The 13493-nt window shown below is 41.3% G+C and overlaps 1 protein-coding gene and 1 long non-coding RNA gene across 7 annotated transcripts in view; one reads left to right on the forward strand and one right to left on the reverse strand.

Annotated features, from left to right (window-relative positions):
• Positions 1-2633, forward strand: part of PLPPR1 (phospholipid phosphatase related 1) — a 505983-nt gene extending 503350 nt beyond the window's left edge. For all 6 annotated transcript variants that reach the window (XM_072959836.1, XM_072959837.1, XM_072959839.1 and 3 more), the window contains one exon: positions 1609-2633. In XM_072959836.1, the coding sequence (XP_072815937.1) occupies positions 1609-1641 (33 nt within the window). In that variant the 3' untranslated portion in view covers positions 1642-2633. The remainder of the gene's footprint in view (positions 1-1608) is intronic.
• Positions 1-5969, reverse strand: part of LOC116280326 (uncharacterized) — a 91972-nt gene extending 86003 nt beyond the window's left edge. Inside the window, exons 1-2 of the long non-coding RNA XR_012072131.1 lie at positions 5624-5969; positions 5273-5391 (exon numbers count right to left, since the gene is read on the reverse strand). This is a non-coding gene — a long non-coding RNA (uncharacterized lncRNA). The remainder of the gene's footprint in view (positions 1-5272; positions 5392-5623) is intronic.
• Positions 5970-13493: the final 7524 nt, after the last annotated feature.

Genomic DNA, 13493 nt, shown 5'->3' on the forward strand with positions numbered 1-13493 from the left:
GAAAAATATTTAGGGTTCTCCATTAAACCCAGTGCCAAGTATTTAGTTTGCTTTCCCTTCACCTGTATTAAGGTGAGAGTTTTAAGTTGATCTAATCAGAAATAAAATTCTGAAAAGTGTATTACTGGTTCACTCATCTACAGTTAATGCAGGCTGAATGACAAGTTAGCTCAGTAATGAAACGGTGAAATAGACCCCCCGAGTTTTTCTTCCCTATCGTGTTCTTTTACCTGGTGAGGTCAGAGTGGTTCTGTTTCTGAGATGAAGCAACTAGCGACAAAGGTGAAGTCAAAAGACAAACTGCAGTGTTTGCCGAGTTCCACAAACATGTCAGGCTGTCCTTGTAAACACTCGCTGTCCACTGTGCCCTCAACGTCCTGGTCTACGAGCACCCCCTCTCCACTCCGCCCTTCTACCCAACACTGCTCGAGCATCACTTCTGTGTCGAGACTTCTCCAGCCTTCTCTCCTTTCCCTCAGGACCATTCATAGTTGACCATGGGGACTCCACTTACATTGAAAAATGAAGTGCCCAACAGGGTTTCAAAACCTACTGTTGACAATATAGATAAAAGGTTTTTTTTTTAATACAATTTATTGTTCACTACAGGCAGTAGTTGAACTTCAAGTCTGTGCATGTATCTTTATATCCATGTGAATCACTTCATCTGGATGAAATCTGAGGCCTTTCCAGAATTCCAAGCTTGGGCCAAAGCACCCTCACGTGACTGCTCCTCAGAGTTAATGCCCATAGAGTCCCCTGACACCCGCCTCCCCCTTGATACAGATCGTGGAGGATCAGAACCCTATGAACCATGTCTTTTTTATTCTCCATATTCCCTGGGATTCACTAAGTGTCACATAAATGTTAGATGGATGGACAGATGCAAGCCAGAACCGAAACCCGAATTAGAGGTACAAAATTCTCAGTTTCTAAAATTCATAGTTGAGTTCTCAAGAATATAACATAAATCTCATGTCCTACTCTGTGAACAAGCCCCATCATCAAAGTTGATAGAATCACAAGGGAAAGTGGACAAAGCTGCGGTCATAAATTTTAACACTTCTCAGTAATAAGCAAACAAAATAAAGATACAGATGATTAATAAGGCTGATTTAAGCCACATTATATATAATCCTCCTCAAAACATGAAACATTAAAAATAGACCATGTGCAAGACTATAGAGCAGATCAAGAGGTTTTAAGAAGAATCTAGATCACACAGACCACATTCTTTAGAAGTTCAAAGACACCTTAAACCAAAATCACTCAGAATATATCATACGGAAATTTTTCAAATATTAAAACTGTTCAATATTAAAGCCACAACATTTTTTTTAAAAGATGCGGATGCAGCTGAAGTTACTTTGAGATCTTTGAATGTTCCTAATAGAGTATAGTTAAGGATAATCTAAGACAGATGATCTTACTGTGGCTGAAAAATTAGGAAGGTTGAATTCAAGAGCTAACAGTTTGAGGGGCCTTGGGAGAGTATCAGGGAGAAGCAAGCGCCTGTGTGAACGTGAGACAAGAAAGGAAGGGATATCCAGGGGAGAGAGTGCACCGGTCAGTCACCCCGACTAACGTTTTATCTGCTTATGTCTGCAGAATCACTCTGCCTCCATGACCGAAGTTACCTGAGACGGCTGACGGCTCACAAGCTGTTTTGTTTTGTTTTTTTTTAATCACCCTCCAATTCGATACTTCAAGACACACAGTTACTTGATGTCAAACTGTGAAGACAAGTATTATGTTTATCTAGTTAGAGGCTAATGTTTTGTACATTTTTTGTATGAGGAAGTGATGTAGCTTGCCCTGATTTTGGTTTTTTTTTTTTTTTTTGGTCAGCTTTAATATATTTATGCCAGAATTTTACACAAATTTTTCTTCTTGTTCAGGTGTGCATTGAAGAACCGCATTTATTCAATGGTTGATGTTGTTTTGTGATATTTGTACACCAGCCTTCTTTCTTCAGTTTTATAGACACAGAAATAAAATTAATATAATAATTCACTTTAATCTTTTATTACCACGGTGGCTGCCTCCTCTGGAATTTTTGAATTTTAATGAAACTTTTGAATTGCAGGGACGGCAGTGTTGGTTAATGGTAAATCTCAAAATCAACTGTGTAGAAAGAAATACTGATTTGAAAAGGAACTTTGTGTTCTGGTCTCTTAACATGTGATTGCATTCTAAGTTAATGTACTAATAAAAATCACTTAGGTTACACAAACAATTGGCAGGGAATCCTGGGTGTGTCTTAGATAATGGCCTCTCCCATTTAATTCAAGATCTTTCTGCAGTCAAGTCCTTGGGGCTGGCAGATGACCCTGAAGCCTTCTTTCCAAAAAGAAAAAGCAAAAAAAGAAAAGCCACTACCAGCTTCCCCTGTCAACTCAGTTTTGTATATCATATTGTATGGACTTTATATGAAATGAATATTTTACAGTTTGCACAGTATTATTTTACAGAAAGGGTATGAGCATCTACAACCCGGAGCCCCGAGCAACAGCTTGACTTTCTGGCTTTTAATTGTTCTTGAATTTTACTTGCATCTCATTTTTCTAGCATGGTAATAACTAACCTGTAACTCCTTTGAGAAAAGGAGCCCCCTTGTCTGTACCTATCAGAATGTTTTCTTGACACTTCCATGTTGGTTCTTCTTAGCTTTTTTTGTACATATTTTTTTTTCTAAAGAAAAAAAGTTATCACAAAATGTATTTTGGCTCATTGTCCTTTGTTTTAAGCTTCATCTGCTGGGCAAAGTTATTTGAAGAGTCACAATGACTTTGACCTCAGTAAATGTTTAGCCTTTTCATTTCCATGGCCACTGAGAAATCCCAATGGATGCATGATTGACATGTCCTTTCATGAGAGAAAAAGAGAAAGAAAAAAAAAAAGAGAAAGAGAGGAAGAGTGTGTTTAGGCACTGTAAAAGAATTCTTGAAATTAAGACACTCAGAAGCACATTCTGGATGCCTAGCAAGCTCCCTTTGTCTTCAGCCCAATAGGCATTTTTAGGAACCAAAGTTACCACTGCTAAAACTTCCCCTAGTCCCGCATCTCATTCTGGCATCAACTTACTTACACTTACATATGTACACACTCACACACGTCGTTTGAGTGATGTCTGACTAAATGTTGGGGAAGCGGGCAAGAAAGGAACGTGTTGAAAGCTCCGCTGGTCCCAGATACCAGGCCATGTGCTTTCACATCCACCATTTGTTGCTCTCAAAACAGTGAGCCCAGAGAAGCTGTGACCGTCCCAAGGTACTGCTATACACACCAGGACTAGTATTAGAATCTGCCTGACTCCAAATTCCACTCTTTCCACTCCATCAAGATACCTCCAAGCCAAGCCACATCTTTTCAGAGGGTTTTCCAACATCATCTACCTCGTTAGGAGCCTCAGAGGACAGTGTAGGTGACAAAAGCACATCATGAGAACGAGGCATTCTGCTTATGAGAGGGAGTAATTTGCAAGCTCAGAGCCTTCCCGTCCCATATAATGTTGCCCAAGTTCCGAGTGATCCATTTTCTACATATATATATATATTTATGATTCTTTTGTAACAGCAATGAGAGCTCAATTTTGTTTCATTGTTTATAAGACATTCTGAAAAACACTGGCAGACTGTATTGATTTTACATTACCCGTGTCTCATCACAATGGGAGATCATCTCCATGTCTGACTGCCAGGTGGTATTTCCAGGAATGTGAGTTCACAGAGTGATTGTTACCCTTCTACTCTTCTCTCTGGTTTGGAGCTGGAAGTACCTGTTTAAAGTGTTCTGAGATCTCTGGCCACAGACCCCAATTTCCTGGCCTTGGGGATGGGGGGCAGTTACTGGTACATGAGTCAGTGAATGATGCTCCATGGACCACCACACTGGGCACCTGGAACTAAGCACCATCTCTGGACTCACACCCGACATCACTGAGGGTCTGATTCTTTCCATCAGCACAAGGCAACCCTCGTGTGTTTCCTTATTTAGCCCCAAGTTACTTCACAGGCCTCACGTGGATCTCTTAAGCCTGCCATCCGGGATTCATTTCTCAGGACTAGGGACCCCTCTACATGGGCCTCCTGCCCAAGGACAAAGCCCTCTGTCTAAGTAGGACTATCACTTAGATGGTCACTATCACAACAAAAGGGCTTATAAAATACGCGGTCATAGCAACCTGTGAGACCATCAGCCCCTCAGGGTGTTTATGACACCTTTCATTTCTCTGATTCCTCACCCAGAACAGGACCTGATGGAGCAAAACAGTAACAGTTCGTCAAACAGATTGATTCCAGTCTTGCACTTAACTGGCCCGAAAGAAACTATCACTCACTTGGAAGTGAAGAGAAGTTTGAATGAGGCCTAAAGGTAGATGAAAAAGAAATGTATTTAGTTACAGAAATAGTAAGGCGGAGGAAATGGCACTCGGCAGTTACAACATGTGGGTGCCTCTCTTGGTAAGTTCTAGAGATCTGCTTCTGAGGCTGCCAGACAGAAGGCCGTATGCAGCTGTACTGAATCAGAGAACACCAGCGGGCATAATCCCGCACGTAGAAGGAGAAGGCGCAGGCAACACGAATAATTTAAAGAGCAGAAAAGCCAGGAGTACCATTTTTGTTTCAAAAAGCCCCTTGATTTCCCTATTATCATCAACTACCAGCACCTCTCAAGGATGTTAAGAAACTTGGAGGAAGACGCAAAGACCACATTGCCCTAGTCTGTTTTAGGGAATAGGTTACGTTAAGGCTGGTGCACCATTCTTGCCCTACAGAATTCCAGATGTGTGCTGGAACTAACCTGTCACTTACTACGATAGGAATTTTGTAATCAACCCCAAATCTCTTGCTTGCATCCGAGTTCTTGATCCAGATCGAGCCATACAATTGTTAAGAATTTAATGAGCATCTATTATGTGTCAAGACTCATGTTAAAAACTGGGAATATGCCACAAAATTGACCTACTTCCCCCCATCAGGGAATTTAGAGTCAAGTGGAAGAAAACGAGAACCACCACAAATCACTTAGTGCTTTGGAGGGAGACCTGATTTAGATGGGGAAAGACAGAGTGCTATATCTTCTTAAAACTGATGTATACATTAGAATGAGTAGGAGGTGACTAGACCAAGTAGGAAAAGAATGAGGCCAAGGGAACAACATGTACAAATGTCCTGGGGCAAGAAAGTGCTTTATGTACCTGTAGAACTGAAAGCCAGAATGGCACCCAACATTGGGTGACCCACTTAAGTGGAAGTCTGGGGCCTCCTACCTTTTGCTGAGTCCCTCGTAGGGGTCCTCAATTTGGTCCAGCTCTCCCCTGTGTTAAGGCAGCTGCCAGCAGAGTGGCCTGTTTCATTCTCTGTTGATCCTTTTTCCTGAGTCTGGTCTCTGCCATTAAAAATTTTGAAGGCAGTTTCAACAAGATGAGACATCAGCATTCCTAAAGCCCCTCCCACCTTTTAGCACTTTCCTCTGTGTATCAGGGGAGTTCTGACCAATGAAAGTCATATTCACCATCTTTAAATTCTCTGGGGCCTCAGGGTCTATATCTGCATATGCCTATGTGCTCTAACGACCCTTTCTAGAAATTCTGAAGGATCTTCATTTGGTTTCTCTTTACCTCCTGTTCTTTATTGAGGCTTCTTTGTGCTGGTGCCCTTCTTCACAATCCCTTTAAGAATGCGACCTGGATAGGGTTCAAGGTTTGGCCTCTCCCCAGCATTACATTCCAATTAGGATCCACTGTTGGTCCAGCTACACTTTTGGCATCCTGTACCGGGCCGCCAGGGTTTCTGCATGAAGCCCACCTGCCTCCTCCCTGGCTTTATCCAGCACCATCCGACAGTCTTGTGAAATAAGGATATTTAATAAACTCAATCAGCTGCCCAGGTTGGGTTGTGGGCTGCAAGAAACTGAAGAAAAAAAGGTTTTCCATTCCCTTTGGGTCATCTCTGTAAACTGGCATATTATTCTTCCAATTAAGTAAATTTGAAATTGAAAAGGGGGAGTGGACCCAGATCAATACCATTGCTGCCCAAGTTTCAGCATTTAAATCCCCCAGTGGGCTCTTGCCTGAAGGAATACTGCCCCACCTGAGTTTGGGTAGCTCCCCGGCCGGTATGAGAGAGGGAGACCACCTCTGTCTCCTATTTCTCGACCCTCAGAGACTGGCGGCGGGTGGGGTTGGGGGAAGGGTTTGGCGATGAGCCTGAGGCTGTGGCTCAGGTGTTGGCTGTGGGGGTGGGGGAGGAGCAGAGCCTGAGACTGAATTAACAGCAAGGCCTCCTTTTTATTAGAATCAAGTAAAACAGGTTTCTTTGCCTTCCCTTCCTGCTGGGCCATAATCTTACATTTTCTTTGCACAGGTTTATTCTGACACAATAACACAAAAGATTGTACAAAAGGTATTTCATCCCATTTTTCTTCTAGTTTATAAAATAAATCTACTTGCAAGATTGGATTGCAACTTAAGGAATCATTTTTAGGCTATTTTGCTCCAGAGTCTAAAAGATCTCCTGGCCATGCAGTGTTACAAAAATAAGAAATAAAAAAATAACACTTGTTTCTTTCTTTTCCATGGACTTATAACTGAAAGGCACCCAGTTTGGACAATGCAGCCAGGAGGGCTACGAGGGGGAACTGAATTAGCATTTCCCATTTTGAAGGAGCTTTGACTCCTGAAAGCTGTAGCAATGAAATCTCTCTGCAGGTCCTTGCTACACGCACCAATAAACTCAATCCCCAACGGCCAGTTCTTAACAATTAAGACAATCAGACGTGGAAAGACATGGGCCAACAAGACCAGAACAAACAAGCCCCCCAAAGCCCCCAGCCTCTAACCGAGTGCCTCCACAGTCGTGACCTTTTACATTGCCTGCCCAGATCCCACCACGTGAGCCTCCAACCCACAACTTGGTCAGGATTGCGTTCACTTTAATGAGGTTGTGAAGGAGGATTAATAAAATGGCCGCACTTGGGCTAACAGGTTGCTTATTCTTATGCTTGCCTTTAAAACAGTCAACTGACCTGACTGACCAGTTGCTACTCACAGCTTCAGGCCCATTGTTAAAACTAAAGCTATTGATCTTACTGTTTCTACTTTATTCCAGGAATTGAACTTAATAGTCATGCTTGGTCTCTGGGTTCATCTCCAAGGAGAAGGTCACAGGACCACTGGCTTACAAAATAGCCTGAATTACCAAGAAGACCACACCTTGAGTGCTTACAAGATAAAGAAATCTAACTGCTAACTGGTCGCCTGGAGGCATCATGACTCCATTCTGTCTTCTGATGAGAGAGTGATTCTGTTGATTGTTATCGATGCTGTATTGTTTGAGCTATGGCTATATAACCACCCCACCCCATCTCCAAGGTGGGTTCACAGTTTTGAAGACACTAGCCGGTTGTGAGTCCCCTTTGCCCGGCAAAGCAATAAAATTGCCTTTTCTTCTAAGTTCCAAGACCTTTTCTCTGAGTTATTTGGCTTATCAGGGACGGGGGCCAATCTTTCGGCAACAGTTACTCACCCAAAACACATCTTCCAAACCCAATCCCCCAAAACCATTTTTTGTTTGTTTGTTTATATGCTGCAAAATGAAACTAAGTACCAAAGGTGAGTGACACCTCACCAGGGAAATCCAGGGGATGGTCCCTGGAAAAAACGGACCAGGCAGCTGCTTGGCCTTGTGCCCAAGCTCTCAGGACCGGCAAGGGGCCCACGAATCACAGGCACAAGCCGCCCTGGACTTACCTCCTGGCTGGCTCGGCTCGCCCCACGCACAGCCAAACTGCCGGGACACCAACGCTTGCAGCAAAGACACGGCTTATTCGCAACGCAGCCAAGCAGGAAAGCGGAAGAACCAATCCCAAATCCGACTCGCTGAAGACAAGGGGCTGGGGTAGTTCTGGGCTAACCAATAAGGAGGCAGGGCGGTCTGAGGTGTGGGGAACGTGGGGAAAGGTGATTGGGAAAAGGTGCGATAATCGTGGTTCTGCACAGGTGTAACTAAGCTACAGGCCTTTGCGCGTTCAGAAGGTCACTGAGAGGACACAGGCATGTGCCCCGTTGGAGGGGGACGGTGCTCCCCGGTCTTAATCAGCTCAACTCAAACTAGACACAGCTGAGTCTAAGTTTCTGGACAACAACTCAGGCAAACATCTTAGTGTTTAGGCACCATGCTGCTTGGAGGACGTGCAAGTCTTAAAACGACCTTGATTACTGAAGGCAGGTGAAATGCATTTGGCTAATCGTTACCCATGGTTTCAGATAGAACCAGGAAAAGCAGAGCAAAGAAATGCAAAGAGAAAAGCATGTAAATACATTTTCAAATATTAGCCTTATCATACCATGTATCAACTTAAAAAGCATTTATTAATTGATGGTGGAATCATCACTAATTTGTGTTCAGAATTTGCTATCCCGTACCCATACCCTGTCTTATAATTGAGATGTCTAGAGAACCATTTTGTTACTTAACTTGTTAGTTGCTTGGTGAGCACAGAATTTCAAAAATAAAGTTGAAGAGTATATATGGCTATTTGAATTGGCCGTGGGAAAAGCCTGTGCACGGTCCAGGTCCCACGGCTAAGATGGATTTTCTGTGGTTGACTCAATTAGATTCCCTCTACGGGTGGATTTTCTTCTCTGATCTAGTTTTTCTCAGTGGTGGACATTCACCAAATCTTTCTCACTGATGCCAGAACACACCTCTGCTTGGTCTGAATTTTTCTTTCTGTGCATGTAGTGTTATCAATTAAAGTATCTGCAAGGCCCTCTGTCTTTGGACTAGCCTGTCTTTTACTATTATGCGTTGAGCTAACCAAACTGAAAAATCGTAGGGACACTTATCACATCCAACCTCAATTATCATGGAAAGTGTAATATAATAGAAGAGAGAAGATTGGATTATTGCCTTCCTAGCTACTGCAACCTGGGTCCATACTGCAGTCAGGTGGGTGAAATAACAGTTACATGAGTTTTGTAAGGAGACTATAAATTCAATCCTATTGTAAATTCATCTATACTTGTGTGAGCTTAGGGAAATCAAGCCTGCCAAGGCTTGGTTTACTCACCTGTAAAATGGAAATAATTTAGCAACTACCTGTGCTGCGATGGTTAATTTTAGGTATTAACTTGACGGAGCCATAGACAGCCCAGACATTTGGTCAAATATTAATCTGGGTATGTCTGTGAGGGTGATATTGGATGAGATCAACATAGATTCAGCAGACTGAGTGAAATAGATTGTCCTCCCTAATGTGAGTGACCCTCGTCCAATCAACGGAAAGCTGAATAGAACAAAAAGGCTGAACTTCCTTTAAAAAGAGGGAACTCCTCCTGCCTGGTTGTTTGTCCTAAGCCATCTGTCTTTCCTGCCTTCTGTCTCACTCTGAAACATCAGCTCTCCTTGGATCTAGAACATGCATGCTTTCGGAATGGAATTCACACTATTAACTCGTGTGGTTCTCAGGTCTTCAGACTCAGACTAAAATTCCACCATTAAATTACACACAAAACTACAGCAGCTTGCTGACTGCAGATCTGGGGACTTCTCAGCTTCCATAATCACATGAACCAATTTCCCATAATGAATTTCTTTCTCTCTCTTTATGTCATCATGCTGGTTCTGTTTCTCTGGAGAACTTTGATACAAAGAATGGTTCTAAAGAAACAGAATTTTGAAAATGAGTTTTCTGAATTGGTTCTCGAGTTTCTGGAATTGTCTCTTTAATCTGATTATATTTAAAGATGCTAATAAATCTATCTTATGTAATCAGGAGAACACTGATAGTCTATGGCATGACCTGGCAATAGAGATGAGCAACATCGCTACTGGGTACTCCTAATTAGCCTCTTGTAAGAAGCAAGGGGGCTGGGTGACTTTGTATGTGATACTTTTGAACACTTTCGGCAAACTAATGAACATAATGAGATCGGCTAATTGCTCCTCATGTCACTGGACAAAGTGGGGAAAGGAAATGATGAACTCAAGGAATTTAAATTCCTGGGTTATGTGCTCCGTAAATGATCTGAAATCTCCTATGTGTGCTCTGAGGAAGATCCTTGTCTCCTGTAGCCACAAGGCTGATATTGCTAAAAAAAAAAAAAAAAAAAAATCAAACCCAGAATCTTATCCTGTGACTGGCTGAATTGCAACGCAAGTTGAACTCACAGCCTCGTGGGGTGTCTACTGTTAAAAGCTGATGTGAGGATTAAATTAGAAAACTCATGACTAGCTTTCAGCAGTTTCTGGCATACAGTAAACACTCAACAAGCCTTTTTGTTTCTGTATTTCTACAAAATAGGTGGCTTATTTTCGGCTCACCTCCAACAGGGAAGGTGGGCTTGGCTCTGCTCATCATTTCATTTCTTCCCACTATTCTATCATCACAAAGAAAATGTAATGCAATCACTTCTAGCAACCATACATGGTCCTCAAGTTATATGTATTATGTAGGTTTATAAAACTTTAAAATTCTAATAACTGTCTTATGAAATTCAGGTTGGTTACTACTTTTTAATTCATCTTGCTAAATCTTCATTTAAAAAATTAGGTTGGACCATTTGTCCTTCTACACTGCCCCGAACTCAGTGCAAAAAAGGGTGGGCTGCTGTGACAGAAGAAGTGCTCATAATCATGATAGTCTTCAGTAGCAAAAATCAGAAAATCCCAATGTAAATTGGCTTCAACCAATAAGGCAGTTTATTGAATCCGATAACAAGAAATCCAAAGGTTAAGCAACCAAGGGAACAACATAATTAGAGCCCTAGTCCCATTTCTCTGCGGCTCATTTGGCTCAGACCCTGGGTGTGGGTTTTTTGCTCAAACTAGCTCTCTTCCTGTTCTCAATATATCACCCACCTTAAGATGAAAGAACATCCTCAGGGGAAATTTCCCCCCAAACTTCCAAAGTGTCTCTTTCAGGCAATCTCCATTCTCCTCAGATGTCTCTGACATCTCCTTGGCCAGACATGCCACGCATTCATGCCCACACTAATCACTGGATTAAGGAAAAGAGACCACCACGATTGGTCTGCACCAATTAGCACTCCCCTGTGGGGGCTGCAGTAAGTCCAGAATTGCTGGAGCACAGGGACATGCTGGGTACAATTATAAAGGAGGAAGGTTAGGCTGCCAAGAGTACATGCAGCAGAGGTTTTTAAACCAATGGAACTTTCTACCAGAAGCAATAGAAATCTGTGAAGAGGACATGCAAAGGCTGAGAGAAAAATACCCAGTCATGATTAAAACATAACAATGAAACAGTAGAGTGGCAAGCCTTAGAGATGAAGAAAATCCAGGGACCAAGAGGCTGCCAGGTCCAGCACTATAAATTATTTGTGTATTCAAGGACACATAAACCTTTATCTTTGAGGTGGACTGTGCAACCACCCTAGAAAGGGAATAAGAGAGGGCGAAAGTTACTGGGATTCACATACACACATAAACAGAAAGATGAGAAGCGGTCTACTTATTTGTTTAAACTAGAGGGCGACACATAGGAAAAGATGTAGTGCGTGCTAACGTTCTTGTCTGTTGGGGAAGAAAGGTAAATATACTGATTATCTCTCTTATTTTTTTAGCTTTTTATTATGAGAAATTGCAAGCACACATAGAAGTAAACAAATAGACCTCACTATACTGATCATCTAAGTGTAATAATTGTTCACATTAGCCATATTCCTATAGCACTTTGAAATAATTCCCAGATATTGTGATCCTTCACCTCTAAATATGTCAGTATGTGTATCTCAATAGGGACTTTCTATGTAATCACAATACCATTTTGGCATCTAACAAAATAATAATTTCTTAGCATCACTTAATATTCAGTCCCTATTCAAATTTCTCTATTTATGCCCCAAATGTGTCTTTTACAGTTACTTTGTTCAAATCAAGCTCACACATAGCATTTGGTTAATGTCTCTTAAGCCTCTTTTAATTTTTAACTGCCCCCAGCTCACTCCAATGCAAAAAGAAAGAAAAAAGTCCCACAAAGTGAAAAGTTCCAAAATTTCTTCGTGCAGTTAACTTGTGAAGAGAGACAAGGTCAGCTGGTAATTACCTTGTGAAGAGACCAGGTTAAAGAATGACCGACAATCTGTGACTGTCTCCTTGTAGTGCCGTTTAACTTGTCCTCTAGCCACCACATTAATAAGAAGTTTGATCAAAGGGCTTGATTAGCTTCACATTTAACATTGTTGTTAGAATTTAGTTCTGAGTAGTGCTGGGCAATCCACATTACATCTCATCATGAAACGTGCTATGTCAAGTTGACCATTTTTAGAGATGCTGAGTTTGGTCAGTGCGTGCGGGTGGTGACAATCTGAACTTCGCACTGAGAAGTGAGGTTCCTTATAAGCAGCAAGTTATGTACAGGATGATACTTTGTACTTTGGTGGAATTACTCTTGGGTTTCAAAGGGTGGGGGGCAAGTAAAGCAGAAACTATTAGACTTTAACAAAATGAGAACACTGCATATCAAGAAGCCAGAAAAACACTAATACGGCAGAAGGAACAAACTTATTTCAAAGAAACAGAAATTGATGAATCAGCAAAAATTAGATTTGACCAACAAACAACGCAATAGCTGTTCTACTAAAAGATCAATAAGATAGGCAAATATTTGGCAAGTCAGACTGAGAGGAAAAAGAGAAAGCATGCAAATAAACAACAGGGGACATGTGAAAAATTATAAGAGGAAAATGTGTTCCAGAAGATAGGGGTGAAACCCTGACAAAATATAAGACCCAGTTGGCTCCAAAAGAAATTTTAAAACCCAAGTTAGTCAATATGAGAAAATGACCTATTAGAATTAGATGAATAAGCAGAATTAGTCCATGAATGAATACAATTCACCACATTAACAAACTGGAAGATAAAAGCATTGTAAGAACCATAATGGCTAGTTCTGACATAGAAATCCTACATGCCAGGCACTGTACTGACGGCTTTAAATGTAACTCATTTAATTTCAATCAGTGCTACAAAGGCACTTGAGCATTTGCTGTAACTCCTGATTAAAATTATAGAAAGAAATATATGTTTAGGAATAAAAAGAGAAATCACTAGTCTAAAAAAATTTAAAGTATCTACTGGAAACCTATGGCAAGCACTACACTTGGTGATGTATTACAACTTTTCATATCAAATGTCATAAATTCAACTCAAAATAGTTTAAACAGAAAGTGATTTTATAACTTGGAAGTTCCAGGAAATTTATCTAGATTGGCAATACCTTGATCCAAGATTTCCCTAAATGGGGTACAAAAGGTTATTCAATTTGCAAAGGTATCACAGTTTTGAAGTAGCAACTACCCTGGTGCATATAAACTAAGATTCAATTTACAAAAATTTAAAGCACACACAATTTTGTCAGAAATATTTCAGATGGGTGCATCTGAACCTTCCAGTTAATTCAAGGTGACTGTGAATCTAGAAAAATCAGGAGACCCTCACCTACCCACACCCCTGCTTTATAACCACTTT

The sequence above is a fragment of the Vicugna pacos genome, chromosome 4 (genome assembly GCF_048564905.1).
Source record: "Vicugna pacos chromosome 4, VicPac4, whole genome shotgun sequence".
Lineage (NCBI taxonomy): Eukaryota > Metazoa > Chordata > Mammalia > Artiodactyla > Camelidae > Vicugna > Vicugna pacos.